This window comes from Aythya fuligula, chromosome 5 (genome assembly GCF_009819795.1).
Source record: "Aythya fuligula isolate bAytFul2 chromosome 5, bAytFul2.pri, whole genome shotgun sequence".
Classification (NCBI taxonomy): domain Eukaryota; kingdom Metazoa; phylum Chordata; class Aves; order Anseriformes; family Anatidae; genus Aythya; species Aythya fuligula.
In genome coordinates, this window is record NC_045563.1 from 21458707 (window position 1) to 21478867 (window position 20161).

A 20161-nucleotide genomic window follows, 5' to 3' on the forward strand; every position below is an offset into this window, starting at 1 on the left:
CTAACAAACAAAAATGCTGGTTATGGACCAGGAGCAATGTGGTAACAGCAAGGTCAAGAGAGAAATCCTGTGCATGAAACTGTATTCCACCTCCTTTAACCTAAACAAGCTTGTAAAGAAACAATTACTTGAACGGTTTTCATACCAAGCTACTGTTCTTTGATTATGCTATCAGTCATTTGTCCTCCTTTTCTCCCTCCCCTTTTCTCTTTTAGATGAAGGATGTTTTCTTCTTTCTGTTTTTCTTGAGTGTATGGCTCATTGCCTATGGTGTGACAACTCAAGCTCTGCTTCATCCTGATGACAACCGAGTGGAGTGGATATTCAGAAGAGTGCTTTATCGTCCCTACCTTCAGATATTTGGCCAGATTCCACTGGATGAAATAGACAGTGAGAAAACTTCCCCCCTAACTTTACCATTTTTGAGTGCACACTTCCCTAGCCAAAGCTTTTACGTCACTATGATATAAATAGTGCATTTGCAAATGGAGATAATGTACAGTGTGAAATTATATTAGAACATGAGAATTGGCCCTGTTTAGAGAAGCTGTCTACAATATTCGCACAAGGATTTGCAGTTGAAAAAGGTTGGCATACCTTCTTTCACTTCAATCCATTTCTGCTCAGCTTAACCTAGATCCAGATAACCCTTGTGTAAACTGTAATAACAACATCTCCATATATTCTGGCACTTGTTTAATATGACAGTTTTACAGCAGTACTGCTCTGTCCATAAGCAAACACTTGTGTTTTAGAATAAATATTCCTCTGGAGCATTTATTTACTCTGGAGTTAAAGTTGCCCCAATCAAATAAAGCTAGTAATTGTATTTGTGCTACATTTCAAACAAAACAACATAAAAATACTCAGAATACATGGAAATGTTTGGACATAAAGGTTTACAGGCAATATTTCTGATAGAGAAGCAGGTAAAATACAGAATAGGTCATCTTCCAAAGAAGTCTGATGTAGTGTCACAGAATTTAGCCAGAATAACAGTTCTGAATGTTAGTGACAGTACTGAAATGGGAGTTACACTTGAAGTAATATAGATGAAACCAAAAAATCCCATAGGCAGCAAACTAGAAAGTATTCTTTCATATTCATCCTGCTTAATAAGAAAAGGCATATGCCTTAGAAAACTGAAGTCTGAATGAGGCAAGAGAGCAGGGGTATGATTCATCTCACTTAGCTTTAAATGCCTACAGTTTAAGCATCCGCAGCACAAGTCACTCTTACTCCCACTAAAGTAACTGGAAAGAAAAAATATTTCTGGAATAGGATTAATCTCATTTGAAAATAGGTCAGATAAAATATCCCCTAGAAGTGTCTGTTTCTCCCCATTGGGAGTCCAAAAGGTGTCTTCATATACATAAATAACAGATGACAGGGAAAAAAATATTACACGGACAAATTCCAGAAGGGAATCACTTGTACTGGGATGTTCTTGACCTTACTCAGTATCTTTATAAAACATACGGAGAAGGAAATGGTTAATGAAGGCAGCAATATTTTCTGATGAAACAAAGTTACTGGGTAGTAAAGACTAAAGCTGACACCTAAGAGTTGCAGAAGACCCTCCTGAGAGATGAAGCATCAATTGAAATTCAGTGTAGATAAATATAAGGTAATGTGCCTGGTGACAGCTGTAGTGACTTTTCAGATAACTCTTTGCATTAACAAATAAGATCACAGCATTACCTGTGACTGTGGGGAAAGGCATTATTGGTGAAAAACTGGAGAACAAACAAGTAAGTATGGCTACTTTAAATCTGTAGATTTAATTCATTACATGGTAGAACTTCCTGAAAAACAAAACCAAACCAAAAAAAAACCAAACACCTATGATTCTTAAGCCCAGTGTAAGAAGACTTAGATGAATGATATGAATATAACCAATATAGAGAAGTTATCTTTTCCTCCATAAGTTTTAAATGATTTCAAATGAAACAAGCAAACGGAGATTTTTTTTTTTTTTTACATACATAACTGTCAGCCATTTAATTGCTGTATGATGCTTCGAATGCTAAAACTGTGCATAGACTGAGAAGCCAGTTGGAGAAATTAATCAGTTTTTATTTGCCTTGAAATTGCTATAAAATTCAGTGTTTTAAACTTCAGGAATAATTTGTATTCCTGCCCTTTTCTGTTGAACATAAGAAATTTTCCTCACCAAAACGCAAAACTTTTGTCTCCGCTCTAAGAAATACGTGTGGCAGGATTTGTCACAACTATATTTCTCTACCTCTCTTTGCAGCATCACGAGTGTTTCCCCGGAACTGTACACTTAATCCACTGCAGATTCTGCAGGACAACTCACCATCATGTCCTAACAACTACGCCAACTGGCTTGTCATACTTCTGCTGGTCATCTTCCTATTGGTCACAAATGTTCTCCTTATGAACCTCCTGATTGCTATGTTCAGGTAAGAGTGATTTCAGCAGGTTTCAGACAGAGATGGCAAAAGTTCAACCGAATGCCAGAGTTTACTACATTGCTGTTGGCTAGTCATTTTGGAATACACCAACAGTTTTCCTAATATTATTTGGGGGTTGATAGGTAGACTTTTATGATCATATAGTTGTCATTATCTTTACTCTAGCCACATTAAAGACAAGAAGAAGCATCTTTTACTGTAAAAAAATCAATTAAACGTGCATAGAAGGGTCTGGATCCCTGGCTGTGCTGCAGGAGAAGTCCACAGGTGCAAAACAGCTGTAAACTTGGCAGAATTAACAGTGGATAATCTGCACAAAGGGGAAACACTTAATGTCAACATGATTAATGATGATTGATTTGGTTGAAGAACTGACATGGCACGTTTGCCAATCTTGATGGAGTGAATTAGAATTACCTTTCTTTAAAAAAGAAAAAAACAAAACACTAGTATTTCTTTAACATTTGAAGACTGCAACTGCTATTATTTTAATATCTAAAAAACTGCACAATCTTTAGTTTAAATTAAAACTACTTGCTGACCTTCCTGTTCCTTTTATTAAAGAAAACTTGGGGCTGTATTTTGTATTTGTAATGATAAGCTTGTTGAGATAAAAACTGTAATTTTTTCTTTACAGTTACACTTTTCAAGTTGTTCAAGGCAATGCAGACATCTTTTGGAAGCTTCAGCGCTACAATCTGATTGTTGAATATCATGGACGGCCTGCCTTAGCACCACCATTTATCATTATTAACCACATAACTCTGGTTCTCAGAATAATCTTCAACAAAAAGGAACATAAAAAAGAACATCTGGGTAAGTAGCTAACAAATGTCTATCAACTGGAGACCCTGATGCTCTTTCAAAGGTATGCTGCATAAGCCAAACAGAGAAGCAAGTAAGATTTTCATAAGCTGAGAGCCATAATTGATTATCTTTAACAAAAAGTGCCAGGAGAATACACATGACAAATTAATGTTTATAACGTAGCCTGTGCTATAAAGTTTCCCACAATGTCTTTCTCTGTGCAACATAGTTATGATACAGAACTGGTTGAAGGGATTTGATTTCTGAAGAAAAAACAATGTATAGTTTGGATAAATTATAACCATTTATTTTATCTGCTCTTAAATTTTAGTAATTAAAAATGGACAACCCTAAAAGTGCGTATGAAGTCTGAAATCTGCTGGGTTCAGTAGAATTTCCCAATGCACAGATTAGAGAGAAAGAATACATTTAGAGAAATGATCATCCCCTTAAAAGTTGTCATTAAAAAGGAGGATGAAATTTAATTAATAACAGAAGGCATTTAGAAGCTTCCTATAGTGACTGCAAACTTGGTATATCTAGTTTAATGGTGTCTGATAACAAGCCTATTTCCTCCTCATGCAGACTGATAATGGGCTTTGGAGCAGAGCTGCTGATGTTCAGAGCCCGTAGACTAAGCTTCCTGTCACACACACACACCTTCTGGCTATCAAGGCACATGCACTGCTGAAGCTTCTTCCCCTCCAAGAAAGCAAGTACCTACCTGATCAGGGTCTAACCTTGGTAGTATTTGGAGCAGGCAGCAAGTGTGCTCTTGTGCTCTTTTAACAGACTTTAGGAAGATACATAACTGGTATGTTCAAGTTACCACTGAAACTGAGCTCTTCTGTTGGCTGGGCCAGTTGGTTTGCTTTGTAAGATGACAACAACAGCCAACAGATCTACACTTTAAGGTGGAGGGATTTTTCACAGTTCTTTCCTATTTATAATTGTTCTAATAAAGAAGCTTAGATGATAAAGTGCATCTGAATGTAAAGCTTTGCTCATTAAACAGTTGGGGGCTACAGTATGTGAGAAGTCCAGTAATGTCCTAAAGGAGTTTAAATGGAATCACTGAAATTGGCCTGTGCTGTTCTTCAGAAAACTCAGGACCCTTATCCAGCTGCAAAAGGTCTATCACCTTCCATCACAAGAAAAAAAAAACGTAGAAAATACTTATTTTACAATAAATCTTCATAGCCTGTCACTCCTGCAATGGCAAAGCAATACTTGATTTTTCTTTAATTTAGCAGCCTTTCATTACATAAATTACTATAGGGAAAAAGGGAGCAAAATACAGTTCTTAATATCTTTTTTCCCCCCTATAGAAAGAGATCTTCCAGTTGGCCTAGATCAAAAAATCATAACATGGGAGCTGGTACAAAAAGAAAATTATCTTGTAAACCTTGAACAAGAAAGGAAAGAAAGCAATGAAGAAAGGCTGAAGGCCACATCTAACAAGTATGTTATTATGAACCATATTAAGTGAACCTTTCAGGTCTTCAAATTTGCATGAGATAAATATTCGGGTACTGTAACACTTATATGAGGAGACCAACTGGAATGCAGTTCTTCATTGCATGAAAAACATGACAAGGCAGCATCACTTCAATAATGAGACGAGTCTTTCACATTCTTGAAGTACGTACAATTACAGACCTGTAAGCTCCAGGCAAACTTGCAGTCAACCTCAAATGAAAATCATATTCATAAAGAAATGATGGAAGAACAGTTCCTTTACTGTACTGCAGAGCATGTACTTCCATCCCCTGTAGGAATACAGCAGTACTGGAAACAAAACATTGATCAAAATCCTGTGAAATTGTTGTTTCCAAAACAGAAAGAGGTTTAGACTTTTGAATGAAAGTTTAAAATCTCTGGAATTATCCCCAGCCTGCAAATACAGGAGAAGTACTATTTATGGCTTTATGACATAAGACTAATGTTTTGCACAAGAAATTCCTGGTATGAACTCTGGAATTAGATTTTATTAACTGGATCTCCATTTCAATATTTCTCTAGAATATCTTCCCAATACGAATATCACCTAAATTGGTTTAGTATTCTGATGAATTAAAATACAAAATTACTACTTGGAAGTTTACTCCTTTAAGTGAGACACAAGATAGATACATACAGGGAAAACTAAAACATCTAAGACAACACGAGAAGCCACACAGCAAAGCCTTCTTTGAATAAGCTTTTAACACCTGGTTCAGGTGTTTCCTCTTACAATAAATCTGATTTCAAATAGAGTCACAGTGGGTGTGAAAGTTGTTACAAAGTTCTGCTGTAACCTTCTTGTGCTGTGTTTTCTTTCTGTGCTTTGCCTTTCAAAACATTCATCTAATTCATAATAGCTGGAATCCAGACCAGCCTACTTGAGTATATTATTGGGAAATACTCTTCTCCCTCTACTCTAACAGACTCTAAATTCATAATAATTTAGATTATTTGGTTTTAACTTTATTCTCATACACAAGTCACTGACAAAATACAGGATTTTGGCCCTAAGAATAAGCAAGAGCTTAATTGCCCAGGTCAAACAATAAATAAGCATGTAATTGCTTCTAAACAAAGGACATGATTTCAGATATAGCACAGACTGAAAGAGGTTCAGATGACCACCACTAATCTCATTTCTCAGGTGTCAGCAAACTTACCTGCGTATTTGAAATCTTACAGAACCCTCCAAAAGCTATTCACTGAACTCTGCAGTAAACCAATTCCAAAATACATTAGATACACCCAGCAAAACAGCCTTCTCTCATAGACCTGAGTGCAACATGACTTGTTAAAGGGAAAATTTTAAATAGTAGTTAGGACAAAGCAGAGAGGGATTTAAGGAGTCTTTGGGGAACTGGATGCTAGGAATAAGAAACTGATGGGAGAAGAGGTAAATTATGTAGAAGATGTGTGAATAATTTGATTTGGAGGGACCATATTCAAGTTCTCTACATGGTTCCTTTGGACTGCGTGGAAAAAGGGATTTGAACATCAAATCAGTGTCTGAAAATGAAACCTTAAATACATCAAGTGGCTCATCAGCCCTGTGTTAATGGAATAAATATTATGGCATAAATTTTCATGCTAGAATCAGTTTACATTTGGCATGGATGGACTAATAAAGGACTAGAAAGACAGAGCTGGACCTATGGCTCTTTACTGCAGTCCTTGATTTCCACATCAGAGGGGACTGAGCGGCTGCTTTAATCTGTATGAGTTTATGAGGAGCCCTTGGGCAGTATGCATGGGAGAGGTATGACTGAAATGCTGCTCTTTTCAGTAAATACTTACAGGAACCCTTGAAAAAGACAAAACTTTTAGGGGGCTCCAGGATATCCCAGCAGCACAGAACTGCAAGCAAGGGGTCAAAGACATAGTAAGTTACTCGTTTTTTGTGGTTTAGGATTTCATCTGAGGCCTCTCCTTTTCACTCAGCACATCATTTTTGTTTCCACAGGGTGGATAATTTATCTAAATACCTTAGTGGGTTGAAAGAACAAGAAAGGCGGCTTAAAGTTATAGAATCCCAGGTAAGTAATAGCTTTGTAGGCATTTACATGTATATCAGATTTAGGATTTCACTGTTTCTTTCATTTTTTGTGTGGCCATTTTTAATCACTGCTGGTAGTATTTGACGGTGGTTTGGTACCATGTTCAGGGATAAAAGGATGAAGAAATGGATCTGTATTATGACTTCATTTTCCTTATTGTTTTATCCATAATGATAACTACATAAAGAAACATTTCTAACCTCTCATAAAAAAGAAAAAGGGGAATACAGCATTTCCTGTTCTATTTTGCTAGTCTACTTGAGAAGTGTTCACTTCTTACCTTGAGGTTGCCCCTGGAGGCAACTGTTTGATCTTACCCCCTCCATTCTTCTTTCATCCAACCTTTTCTTACTTTAAAAATGACAACTTAGAAAATACCCATATGCTTTCTGATTTGACAGAGACTAATCTTCTTGGACATCAGTTTTTCTAATTTTGTTAGATACCACATATCAGCTTCTTAAAAGGAAGTGTCTGGCATAGAAATGTGCAATAAATAAATAATAGAAGGAAACCCTATCTTGAGCTTTTGATGACAGATCTGTGAAACATAAACAAACATTTGTTAAGCAGTATGAAAATGCTCACCATTGCCATGTGCTACACAGTAAAACTCTCATTGTTTTCTTTGTCCCTAGAATTCTTCAGTGTAATTTTGGCCTCACTGAAAGTTGTTTATCTCAATTGCAGTTTCCCTCCTTTTTCTTACCCATTCTATGGCTTCCTAAAAAAAAGTCACGCTATTCCATGAACAATGCTGAAACCAAATACAGGTTCAATGGGAACACACGAGAAATGCTTTAAAAAGGCTGTGCCAGATTGAGATAATGCAATATACTCACAAAAAAAGGAAGATATTTAATACTCATCTTCCTCCAAGTCAGTTCATCTAATTCTAAACAAACTAATAAAAAAGTCACATGTGGTATTTCTGATGTTGCTTCATGCTGCTGCCTACATTGTCTTTCCTGCAAATTTAAGATTGGGTAAGAATGGATAACTATGAAAATTAACTGATGTAGAAATCACTACCTATTTTATAGATATTCTACTGTACAGCTGTTATCTCTTCAATGGCAGATGCTTTAACCAAAAGCAACCTATTGTGCAACCAACCAGCTCCAGATTATACACGTAAGTATTGAAAATCACCATGGAAAAACTAATCAACACAACTAGACAATTTAGTTGTTTGTTTTTTTTTTTTTTTAAATAAAACTATTATTTAAAAATAAAAATGACAACAAAGGTAAGAACCACATAAGGAGTGCAAAGGAGTTGCAATATAAACAACAAACATTCTGAAGTATGAATATTTTGAAGAAATTACCTTTTGCAAAATATATTTAAAAGCTTTGGGGAATGGACCATCATTCACTGCAGGTTACCATGATCTCACCTAACTTTAAGGATGTAGAAAAGTATCTATTTGCCATTTGGTTTCTTGAAAGGACTGTGTCTTAGGGGTTTCTTGAGTCAATGAGATAGTATAACCAAAACATTTACTATGGATAACAATAATCATAAAATAGAAAAACCCCTTCAACTTTGTTTTAATAACTGCAATTCAGCTGCCTTCAGAGCTGCAGCTATTTCTGTCGGTCAAGAATATAGTCGCATGTCCTGGAGCTCCACTGTTTGGAGATTAAAACATTAGAGTCAGAAACAGACTGTCTCAGCCACTGCAGGATATCTGACTCAATAAATATTTTGCATATTTTTCTTAATTAGTAATAGGTAGATATTTAAATAGCTATCTATTGAACAAAAATAATATCAAAACCCCCTTAAACAGAACATACAGGTACTACGTGGGAAAAAAAGTAGCTGGAAGCCTAGTTAAGTCTTGGCATGACAAGACCTTAAAGCACTCTAGTAAATGGAGGTGTGTAATTTGGATCCCATCAATTTTCCTTGTCCATTTGTATTTACTTCAATGGGGGTTGAGGTGGGGAATGAGATCTGTCTGAGGTTCTTGTAGCAAACCACTGGCATAACAAACACAAATAGTTTGCAATTTACCCAGCTGCAGGAGGAATTATGAACATACTTAACCAGGTATGAAATTCAAACTGTAAACTTAGACATAGCAAAGCCAGGCTGGAAAGATATTTTATTTCATAATAACTCAGCATGTATAGCAAACTATTATATTCTGAAAGCAATGAAAGGAGTTACCAATTTTCCCTATACACTAAACAGTGAAGATCACTGATAAATGATCAAGTTTGATCCTAACTGCAGCTTTGTCCTACAACAGCTTGCAGTAACCAGCTTCTCAGACTAGAACTTCAAATTTGACTTAATTTCTCAAGTTTATAAAGCACTTCAATACGCTGCTTCATTATAAACTTTCCACTAAGACAAACTATCCTGTAGCATGTTCCCCAGATATTTTAATACTGTAACTGTATATCAATCTGAAACTTACATAGATGAAAAAAAACACCTGTTTTTATCATTTACTGAGCAAAGTACTACAACCTACAGTATGATCTTCCTGTGGATTATTTTCAACATTTACATTTTTGTAAGTAATCATTGCTATGCAACCCTTGTCCTAAAGCTTTTAACAAATATGTTTTTTCACAATCCTATTAGGTTTGATGAATGCCAACACTGAAGTGCCTTTGCCAGAAAGGGGTGAAGAAGAAGAGCATGCAGATCCGTCTGAGGCTGACATCATGTACATTGATAATTAAATTTTATTTTCAATTCTTTGAGTTAAACTTTTTCCACTACTGAATTGCTACAGAAATAAAATCCTAATTTCATGAAGGCCTAAGACCCAAATCTCAAAGCCTTTGATGGCATCTTCACACCTAATGTCAAACACTGCTAATGGTTAATACTGCTGAGGATTTCTTGGGCATTCTTCAACTTCTTGGCCTTCCTTCCCTCCTGATGTTTCTTGGTCATTTATCCAACACTCCCCTCCACAAATGGCACTACTTCCCCTCCAGGATGACCACCACCTTATTTTCTATATAGCCTGTGTTTTATTCTCTAAGTTGCATACCCTCAATCAAACTTTCATCACCGCCAATGTCTACACTTCTGTGTTCTTTTCAAGGGAGTTTCCCTTTTGAAAGGTAATCATTTCCTTGCTAAAACCCAACCCGCTTCCTGGGCCAAGAAAGCAAACTTGCATTTACAAGTTGCTTTTGAAAAAAGTTTCCACAGGAAAGAAAGGGCCTGGGATACTGAACTATTACAATGAATCCAGTTCCTAGAGTTCTTATCAGCCTCAAATGATTGTACTTACCATCTTCTCTTCCCAGTCTGGCTTCTGTGGGATGTTCCCTTTCCGACTTCTCCTTAAAGTGCTCCTCACTCATCTACAGAAACTCATTGCATGGTCCTCAAGTCTTCAGTGGCTTGCAGTCAGTTTCCAAAGACAAAACAGGTGACCCTCCCACCAGTCCCAAGCAGCCCCTGCTGCTTGATTTTTTTGTTTTAGTGTCAAACTCATCTTCTGTCATCTCACTGTATGAGACGCCTTGCCCTTGCATCTACAGCCAAGCATTTTTCTGATTTTATTCTACATTTCTCTCTCAAAGCTTCGAAAAAAAAAAAATAATAAAGCAAGAATTTTCAGAGAAACTAAGAATTTGGGCTGTTGGCCATTTTTTTGCATTACTTTAACTAGCATGTACCTTTTAAGCAGACAAACGTTAGCTGGCTTTATTTTAATTTTGTATGAAAAGCTACACAAATAAAATGGATCTCACTACTGTCCTGTAATGGGAGATTTCTTTGGACTAACATAAACATTGTTGGAAGGGGGAAGTAATAGGCTGTGGTCATAAGCTTCAGCTGCAGTGATAAGCTTCAGCTGAACTTCATTTCCCCATACCTATTGTAACACAGCTCTTATACAACATAAATAAATGCATGGAAACTCTCTCTACTGCCAGGTATCTCAATACAGAGGTGAGAAAAAAATCTCAAATCTGATCAAAATGCCTTTCTATTTACAAAGACGCATGGTGGAAATTAATTGTTGTCTTCATAAAATAGAAATTTATCCAGCTTATTCAGCTGTGCCCCAGACCTTAGTGGTAACATTAACAGTGATGCAATTTTGGTACTATACTAAACGCTCATCACCCTAGGCAAATGAGAAGTTACAAAACCAGTGGGTGTGTACAGTGCTACATTTTTTGTTAGGAAATAATGCTCATTGTACAACATGCAGCACACCATACTCTTCACAGCAGCTTCCCTGCTACTGTTTTTATTGTGACCGGTACATTCATCATCCACTGGAAACCAGTTTCTGTCTGTTTGGAATTTTTGTTATGTCCCATTCACGTGCACTGGAATATCTGACTTATTTAACAATGAACCATTAATTAACATGCATCGAATTGGAGTCTCATGATCAAATACCATCTTTTAAAATTAAGAAGTGAATTGCAAAAGATGGCACGCTACTCATTTTACATTTTCTACTTCTGCTAATAAATAATGCCTCTATTCAAACATAACCCCCAGAGGATTCAGGCCTACCAGTTACTGGCAAGGTGCTGACATCCCACCCAAGGGGAAGAAGTCTCCTCAACCATCCTTTGGAGTCTGAACAAGCGCAGTCTAGCAAGAAAAAAAAAATCACATATTCTGAAGTAGTCATCTTTCACTACAGTTATAAATATTAACATTGGGGCTAGTTAACTTAGAATGCTTGCAAAAGTCAGTCCAAAGTGAACTGAATTAGTTTCAAATAATAAAGCCTTTCAAAGCATTTAATCTTTCAGCCTTATTTACAGGAAAACAAACAAACAAACAAAAAAAAACTATCCACTTATTAACATTATATATGAAAAACTACTACACTTGACATTATGATCTGATTCATTCTATCAGGTGATTCTCTCTATACTCTAAAATCACCAAATTGTTGAAAAACTGAGCTTTAGAATCTAAAATTTAAGAAGATGAGGAAAAGTTTATGGAACATTAAGTTTAGAGTAACTTTGTAGATTCTAGATTTTCTAAACAATTCTCAGATAAACACAGTATTTGTTAGAACTCCCCCATTTTCACTAGTATCAGTATGTTTCAAAGAGATGCAGAAGCCAAGCTACAACCAAAAATTTATTGAATACCAAAGAATAAAAAAGTATCCAGTTCTGATACAAATACCCAATTCCCATCAAATCCACACAAAGAAGTGTGGAACCAGTGCCACCTGGAAAAAATAAACAGATATACAGGCCAAAAATCATCACACCACATCATACCACTAAGAGGAAAAGATGTTGCCTAACTAACAACTGAAGCTGTCCAAAGCGTGTCTTCACTGGGATGTTTCTAAGCTGTACCTGTCTGCAGGAGACATGGCAGGTTTTTTGTTGTTGTTTTCAATGTACCAATGCAATTAAATATTAAGACCACCTTAAAAATATTTGGTTTGCCAATTGTCACCTGGGCCTCCAAACTCACAAGTGGGCACGTTGTGCTTTCACTCTCAATAGCAATGATGGGTATATTTTCTAAAAAGTTTCCCTCTACAGCATAGACTGGGAGAAATCAAATCTAGTGGAAGACTGGGTTTTATTTTTGTTGTTTAAAGACCTCTACATGACCTTTGTTCCAGGATTCTACAGGATTTGGGAACAGCTTGAAATCTTGGGGGTAACTAAGATGCCTTGCAGCGTTTTAGCTAACAGTTCTTTCATGATAACTTCAGCTCCAGAGCAAACCCCAGGGAGCTGCTCAAGCAAATAAAGCACACTGCTGTTTCTGCTAGGGTGCAATGATCCTGTGCCCACAGACTTCTCACTAAAAAAAAGTCTGTAACACACTTTTGATAGCTTAATTTCTAACAATATAAAATGTCCTGGGTGGCTATAATACAAACTGTTAGACAAAACACCGTAACATGGGTCCCTGACCCAAACAAAAAGATATATCTTATATATACATGGGTAGGGAAGAAAAAACAACAAGCATATCCAAAGATGATACAACTTCTTGGATGTTTCCAATTTGTTCCATCATTCAGGACTCTTCCTCCTCCCCTTCATCATCTACTTTGGGTCGGAAATTTTTCCTATTCCTCTTCTTACTGCAATGGAATCCAACTTTTTCTACCAAAGGTTCTTCAGCTGCACCACTAAACCTTGCACTAAGCTTACCTTCTGTCTTCAGGTTCCCCACCATCAGGCACCCCTCCTCCTCTGCTGCCTTTCTACTTCCACCATCTAAGTGCCCCAGCTCAACCTTATCGTCGTCCCTCAAATCAGTCTTCAGAGATTTTCCTTTCAGATCTGGTTTTGTGTGTTTCTTATCTCCCTCCCCTGCTGCTACTTTCTTTTCTAGTCCATCAACACCCCTTTTTGCTGGTTTGGTGAATACAATCCTCCCAGCTCCACAGCTGGAGGGATCCTGATTGAAGTATGGGGTATAACTATCTTGGGTAGCTGAGCTTTGTTCCTCTCCTCTTTTCTTCAGACCCTTTAGAAATTCCATAGCCACTGTCCTGTTAGTCTTGTCACTAGACTCTGAAACTCCATCTAGACTGTATTTGGTCCAGCGCTCTGGGTGTGCCACGTAGTCAGGCACCGCTGGAGAGATTTTGGGAGCCTGCACTGGTCTAGCTGACTTTCCAGGGTTTTCTGGAACCACATTACTTGACACAGTAGTTGGAGGTAAAGGACGTTTAAACCTCCCGTCAACAACATTATCTTCAGACATTGAGGGCACAGACAATTTGGCCGCCTCTTCCAGGCAATCAAAAATGCTCTGGCTGCGGAGAGAGAACGTAGAACTCATGCCCCTCAGATGGAATGGCTGGACAGGAGATCTGTGACTGCTGTCTGAAGGGTCAGGGGCGTCCTCTGATCCATAATCCCCATCCTCTACAGGTGGCTCTTCTGGAGATACTGTATTGACTTCTGCTTCATCTAGCCCCAAATCATCGGAATCTGAATCGCTGAGCGACACTGTGTCAGAGGGCAGAGCTCCTTCGTAGTCAGTGGCCCCAGCCACTATGCCCAGGAAGGGTTCACCGGCATCTTGATCTCCCATCTTGGGGCTATCGCTCCACTGAGGGCTCTGATGGAATGTCTGCAAATATGGTCTGCCAAACGCCCAGCGACTTTAATGCCTAGAATACAAAGGAGCATGAAAACTCAACTGTGAAATGAGAATCATATGTATGACTATCATTCTAGGCAGTACAAAATAATTGTTTTTACAATATCGCAAGCAACTGTACTTCAGGAATTCCTAAGCAGTTTTGCTTGAAATAAAAACACTATTTATGGAATGAAGTACCTTAATATAAAGTTACACAAGAGTAGGTACAAGAATACAAAGTAAGCAAGAACAGCATTGCACACCATATTTCATTAAAGGTTACAGCAGGACCAGTTACTAAGAGATGTACATAAAGAGCAAATCTGATAACCCCGTAACAGTCTCACACATCCTCCATTGGACGAAAGTGACCTCTCTAAATCATACCCGGCATTTATCATTCTGCATAAATCCACAGAAACACCTCCTAATCTCTTACATTTTCTTTTAGCCACTGCAATCCTTTATTGCCAGTTTACCTCTTGCCCCAGTAATCATCATGTCCTGCTTATTATGAACAGCGCTACTGCTGACTGAGGTCCGTGGCAGAGAAGCCTGCAGAGCGTCACTACAGCTGTCAGTTTAAACCCATTGCTACAGTTTCGCGATGGCTTTCAACAAAGTACAAGCTCTGCTCCCTCTTTGGCTTTAAGCTCTCATGTTATTACTAGATTCCTGCAATCACATGGTAAACTAGTTTGAGAAATGAATCCCACCGGATTAAGAAAACTAATTGCAGATGCCATGCTTGCACTAGCACACTGGAAACAAGGGGACAGTGTAACATAGGGTCAGCAAGAGTTGGCTGTTCAGTCAATAAAAAGACACCAAGATCTGTAGCCTGAGTTCCAGTACAGGCTAAATCACTCTGCCACCTGCTCAAAGGAAACCCTGAAGAACCAGGAAGGCCGAAAATCACACCACCAATTGCTAAGCAATGAGAAACAGAGCTGGCAAACACACACCTCGGTTCATCTCCAAGAAATGCGAATTATGGAAATAGTTCTCATACATTATTAGATTAAGCTGAGCTGCATAATTAAAGGTTCTTCTCGAACGATGCAGTAAACAGACCTAGGGTCACTCACTTTCTCTTGAGACTGGGCCAGCTTCCCCTCCTGAGGGTCAGTTAAAGCCACCAAAGATCTCAGCACTTCCATCCTAGAAAACAAACATTTCCATCAAGATTCTGGAAATGTAGCTTTAAAATGAGTTTTGAGAATAATTCCTTCTCCCTGAATCATCCAAAGCTGCAGAACCAAGTTCCAAATCCGACACAAACTCAAGCTAGCAGAAAAGCGTGCAAATATTCCTGGATTTTGGCAAAAGAGCAACACAACCTAATAAGGCAGGCAGTGCTCTATTTACTCAGGCTCCACGTGCATGTTGCCAAGCCTTCTTCTATTGAGCAAGAGAGGCTTTAAAAAAATAAAACTGGAATTTATAGGTGCAGCAAACAATCAGTAAATGAGCTGTGTTAGATAAAGCTGAGAAAATACCAAACTGCTAGTCACGCATTGCAGGCAATAAATACTGCAGGAAAAGTTACGAGGTACACCACGGGGATGTCTTCAAGGAAAGGCCACATTTGCAGTCAGGGATGGACTGGCACGAAGCGTTAAAACATGGAGAAAGGCCTAAAAAATTTGAGCGCCCGAGTGCTGTGGTCTGTGCGAGGCCTGCCTGTCTCTGCCAGAGGGACTGAAGGGACCAACGGCTGCTTTTGGGCACACGTCCCTCAGCGTAACCCCTACACGCGGAAGAGCCACCTGAAATCCCTTCATCCTCCCATTTGGTTTTGAATCAGGCAGAATAAGCAGCCAGGACCCCAAGGCGGCGTTAAGAAGTGTGAGTGGCGAACACGGCCGGCTCCAGGGGCAGCCCCCTCCCTCGGGCCGGCACCCCGCGAGGCGAGCAGCGCGCACACCCTGCACTCACAGGCTCGCTGCGGCGGTGCCACGGCAGCACGGCTCGGGCAGGACGGCGGCTCCCTGCCCGCCAAGCTCCCGGCCGGGCTCCGCCATCCCGGCCTGGCTGCGGGGGGCTGGAAGCTCGCCGCACCCACAGCGCCACACACCCGCCGCCGCCTCCTCCTCCTCCTCCTCCTCACAGCGCCGAGCCCTCTCCTCCAAGCCGCGGCCCCGGCCCTGGCGCGGGGCGCGCTGGGACATTGAGTCCTTTCGAGCCGCTGCAGCGCGGCAGCCCGCGGAGCCCAGACTACAAATCCCAGCAGGCAAAGCGGCGGGAAGCGGGCGGGAGCTTCCCTTCTCGCTCCTTTTGCCTCCTGGGAGTTGTAGTCTGCCGTGTTGTCCTGGCTGGGGCGACATTTTGTGAGGAAAAACTTCCCCGGCTCGCTCCGCCGGCGCCGCGGCACGGCAGAACTACAGCTCCCAGGGTGCACCGCGCCGGGCGCCGCCCGCCATTTTGTAGTCTGTGAGGAAATGGGGATCCGCTGGCGCCGCACGGGGCTGGCCGTGGGGCATCCCCCTGCCCCGTGGCCGCGGGGGCTGCGAAATGGCGGCTCTGGCCCCTCCGCCCTGCCGCATGGCCCGGGGGCTGCCGCGACAAAGTGTGGAAAAAGCACATCAAACAGAGCCTTTTTTCCTCATCAGAACACTAGGGCTTGGCAACTGTGTGGATTTCAGAGGAAGTGCAGGCTTTATTTTTTTTTTATTATTATTTGTATTTTCTAACCAGAAAACCCCAAGTCACTAGGGGCGTAGAACCAGTGCTCAGCCAGAAACAAGTTTCCATTTTCTGTCCCAGAAAACATTTTTTTGTGTGTGCGTCGAGAAGTGGAATTCTGTCTGAAAATGTTTTATTGGTGTTGGCCCCAGCACTGCCTGATTTTTTTCCTCTTCGTTCAGCTAGAAGTTTACTTTTACAGTGGAAATATACTTCCCAAGTGGCTTTAATACTTAGCTTGTTTACCCTAAGCTGTGCGGCAGCGGCTTGCCGGCCTCATCCCCACCCGTTCCCTGGGCCCCAGTCTCATTCTAGATTGCATGTCCCTGGGACTTCATCATTAAATGGAATTAAATTAATGCCTGAATTAAATAATGACTGCAGAGGGGATGAGCTTCTGGAGCCTCTCACCCCGCTCTGAGAGACCAACATGCAAAGTTTTGATTTGCAATAAACAAAGCCCCTCATCTGTGCCATCATTTTGCAGAAGAAAAAAAAAAAAAAAAATATATATATATATATATATATATATATATGATTGTGCAACTTCACCTCACCTGATGTTGCTGTCCCCCTCCATGTTATCTGTACCTTGTTGCATCTCCAGTTTGTTTGCAGATAGATGTGCTAAAGGTGATGCTGTGTCTGTGTCTGAGACAAGCTCGCCAAATCCCTTTAAGAGGGGCCTCACTGTGAGTCATCCATAATATAAACTGCAGCCACTTCATTTGCATTGTCAAATTTAAAATATGTACTTTTGCCTTCTGGAGTGCTGCTAACTACAGTAATTTATGAAATGTAGGCTGCCTTTTGGAATACATTTGGCAGCAATAGCAAGGTTAGCACAAAATGTCTTGTGTCTGCCTGGAGCTGTACTGTTGTTTTAAAACAGCAGCTCTAGAGGTGTTTCCCCATTTGGTGAGCCTTTCCTTAAATGTATATACATACATAGTATAGGCACAGAGGGACAAATAGGTTCCTGGCTGGAGGGAAGATAAGAGGAAAACAGAGTCCTCTGGCAGGTGAGCAGGAACAGATACGAGGAGGGCACTAAGCAGGCACAGGAAGGCGTTGGACAGGAAAGCCAAGCATAAACCATGGATGAAGGCTACCACTTCTGTGTAATGTAGTCTGGGGTGTCGGGGTGCACCAACAGCAAGACTCTGAGTGTAATGAGGAATAGGCAAGAAAAAGATGTGCAGTAAGTGGTGTCATGCCCTGTTTTTGTAAGGGTGGAGACAAGCAATATATGACATGGATTTTTTATTTTTCTTTTCTCTTTTTTCTTTTTTTTTTTTTTTGGCCAGGATACTGTTGATGGCCAAGGTTACTTCAGAAGCTGTCTGTACCCTTTTTCTCCTTCCTGTCTTTGCAGAAGATGAGTATCAGACACTGCAAAGAGCCAGGGATGAGCTGCTTTTTTCTCTGCTGACTGAGAACAAGACAGTTTGCACCGGTGGTTATGCTGGTGTGTTGGGATTTTCGCTATTGCTTGGCGACAGCTGAAATAAAAATAATGAGTCAGACTCTGAAGATGAACAGATGGTAAAGCGTTTCGCCCTTGCCAGTGTGAACTAAGGTGGCTTGAAGAGGGGTGGGGAGGCTGGGATGGAGATCTGAGCAGCAGCATGGGCCATCATCCAAGCAACCACACCATCCAGTGCGTGGACTCCTCTGCAGAGATGGCCCCATGCCGCTGCAGGAAGCCAGCGCATCCCCCTGTGGGGGAGCTGTGTGTGAAAATGCAAACCATTTTCAGCCCCAGTGCTGGGAGCCTCATGCTCCTGTCTTGCAAATAAATCTGTCATTGGCCTCTATCTGGTAACTGTTTCTGCTGCTCACTGGCAGGCTCTGGCCCCAGCCCCTGCACTAAAGGCTTCTGCTGCTTCTGTGCATAGAGACTGGGGTGGGTGTCTGGCAGAGACTGCCTGCCCCTCTCCTTGGGGCTGTAGGAAACTGGCAGGTGATTCCCCAGCAGGCACCACAGGCCAGACAGAGTAATCAGATGCATTTTCTCCATCACATGCACGCAGAATGAGAGTGGAAGTCTGGTGTGGCCGTGCTCAGCTGATGCTGGAGTTCCTGAGGGGAAGTGGGGAAGGAAAGGAGCATTTTCCTGTAGGCAAAAATCAAAAGCAGGGTAGTGAACACCACTCTGCCAGGAGAATGCAGTTGCACCATGCCAGAATGGGTAAAAGCAGAGGGAAGGGAAGCCTATAAATAGCCTCAAAATGCGGTGGAGTGAGTGCTTGAGACTGCTTCTCTCTTTCATATAACTTTGCTTACCTCTTTTACCTTGCACTTTCCTTTGGTCCTGGCCCACCTGCAGGCAGTTTGGATTTAGTCCAGTGCTCTCTACCCATGTTGATGCTTTATTCCCCCTAAGATTACATAAAACCAATTCCTGTGGAAGGAGTTTTCTTAATGAGGGCAGGTCATGAAGGTCTGTATCAACCTGATTCTTCACAATAACAAAGTTATTGCCTACCTGTAGGGAGATTTGCAACTCTTTTCTGCTAGAGACACTACATGCATGAGCGGGAAGTGAAGTCCTGCAAAGTTAATGCTTTCTGCAATTATTTCAAATAAAAAAAAAAAAATGCAGTTGGGAGCCACTGTTCATTTTGATTTAGCTACAGAATATTTTTACTAAAAAGCCCTTCTCCTAAATCTTGAGTCTTTTTTCTATCATTTGCCACAGCATGCCTGATGCTACCAGCAGAAGAGCTGAAAGAGGTCATTTGTAGCAGCTGAGGGCCTTGAAGTAAACCTTTTGGAAAAAAACTCTTAAAACTCTAAAACTCCTCAGACCTTCTGTTAGAACATGGCCTGTAGGAACTCATTAACTGACACTGCATTGTAGCTGACACAGGGCTTTGCATTTAACCCCACTAAACCTTGCTGGAAGGATTCTTACCAGTTGACTTGCAGCCTGCAGGCAGGGTGTTGTACATGAACAGTCTCACTTGGCCTAACACCAACATCTTTTCAGAGCTTAGCAAAGCTGTGTTTGAACATGAGGGAATGCACTAGTGAAACAGGCCAAGAAACACACACAAAAAAAGGAAAAAAAAAAAAAAGTGTGATTAAACTCTAATTAGAAATGTTACTTGCAACCGCTGGCACTTGAGCTGGTTAATGTAAAGCCAGTGGAGAAACGCCAAGCAATCCACCTTTGCATGCCTGGTTGCAAAGTTACGTGCCCACTTTGTTGTATTTGCAAGTGTGAAAAGTGAAATGCGTTTTTATTAGCTGGATGGTGTTTTCTTTTTGCTTCAGTTCCCTGGACTCTCTGAAAGGAAAGCATCGGGCTGCTTGCGTCAGACAAGCTGCCAGAGGTTGGCTGAAATGTTTGCACCAAGAGTGCATCTTTATACATCCACCATCCTGCTGAGCTCATGCCCTATGCAGGATAGCACAATGATCTCCAGGCTGAAACCGAGGAGCGGTCAGACAAAAAAATACACAAATTAACACTGAACCTTTACTTTGGTTCAGTATATACAGGATTTGGGGATTCTAGCCTGTGCTTATCACTTAATCAAGCACTAGTCACGTAATTAATTATGTTCACCTCTCCCCTTCAGCACC

The 20161-nt window shown here is 40.5% G+C and overlaps 2 protein-coding genes across 4 annotated transcripts in view; one reads left to right on the top strand and one right to left on the bottom strand.

Annotated features, from left to right (window-relative positions):
* TRPM5 (transient receptor potential cation channel subfamily M member 5) overlaps positions 1-9504 on the top strand; it is a 35848-nt gene extending 26344 nt beyond the window's left edge. Inside the window, exons 18-24 of the mRNA XM_032188831.1 lie at positions 216-390; positions 2258-2426; positions 3076-3254; positions 4574-4706; positions 6709-6781; positions 7846-7936; positions 9404-9504. Of these exons, the coding sequence (XP_032044722.1) occupies positions 216-390; positions 2258-2426; positions 3076-3254; positions 4574-4706; positions 6709-6781; positions 7846-7936; positions 9404-9504 (921 nt within the window). The remainder of the gene's footprint in view (positions 1-215; positions 391-2257; positions 2427-3075; positions 3255-4573; positions 4707-6708; positions 6782-7845; positions 7937-9403) is intronic.
* Positions 9505-11881: 2377 nt separating this feature from the next.
* TSSC4 (tumor suppressing subtransferable candidate 4) lies at positions 11882-15998 on the bottom strand. 3 transcript variants are annotated; one of them, XM_032189184.1, is made up of 2 exons: positions 15824-15998; positions 11882-13913 (listed from the first exon to the last, which is right to left on the bottom strand). In XM_032189184.1, the coding sequence occupies exon 2, from the start codon at positions 13832-13834 to the stop codon at positions 12806-12808; it is 1029 nt and encodes a 342-aa protein (XP_032045075.1). In that variant the 5' UTR covers positions 13835-13913; positions 15824-15998; the 3' UTR covers positions 11882-12805. The 3 variants fall into 3 exon arrangements, with proteins under 3 accessions (XP_032045075.1, XP_032045076.1, XP_032045078.1); XM_032189185.1 differs by lacking the exon at positions 15824-15998 and adding an exon at positions 14974-15116; XM_032189187.1 differs by lacking the exon at positions 15824-15998 and adding an exon at positions 14960-15116.
* Between the last annotated feature and the right edge of the window lie 4163 nt (positions 15999-20161).

Coding starts and splice junctions, on each gene's coding strand:
- TSSC4 (XM_032189184.1), bottom strand. CDS start 13,834: ATGGGAGATCAAGATGCCGGTGAACCCTTCCTGGGCATAGTGGCTGGG.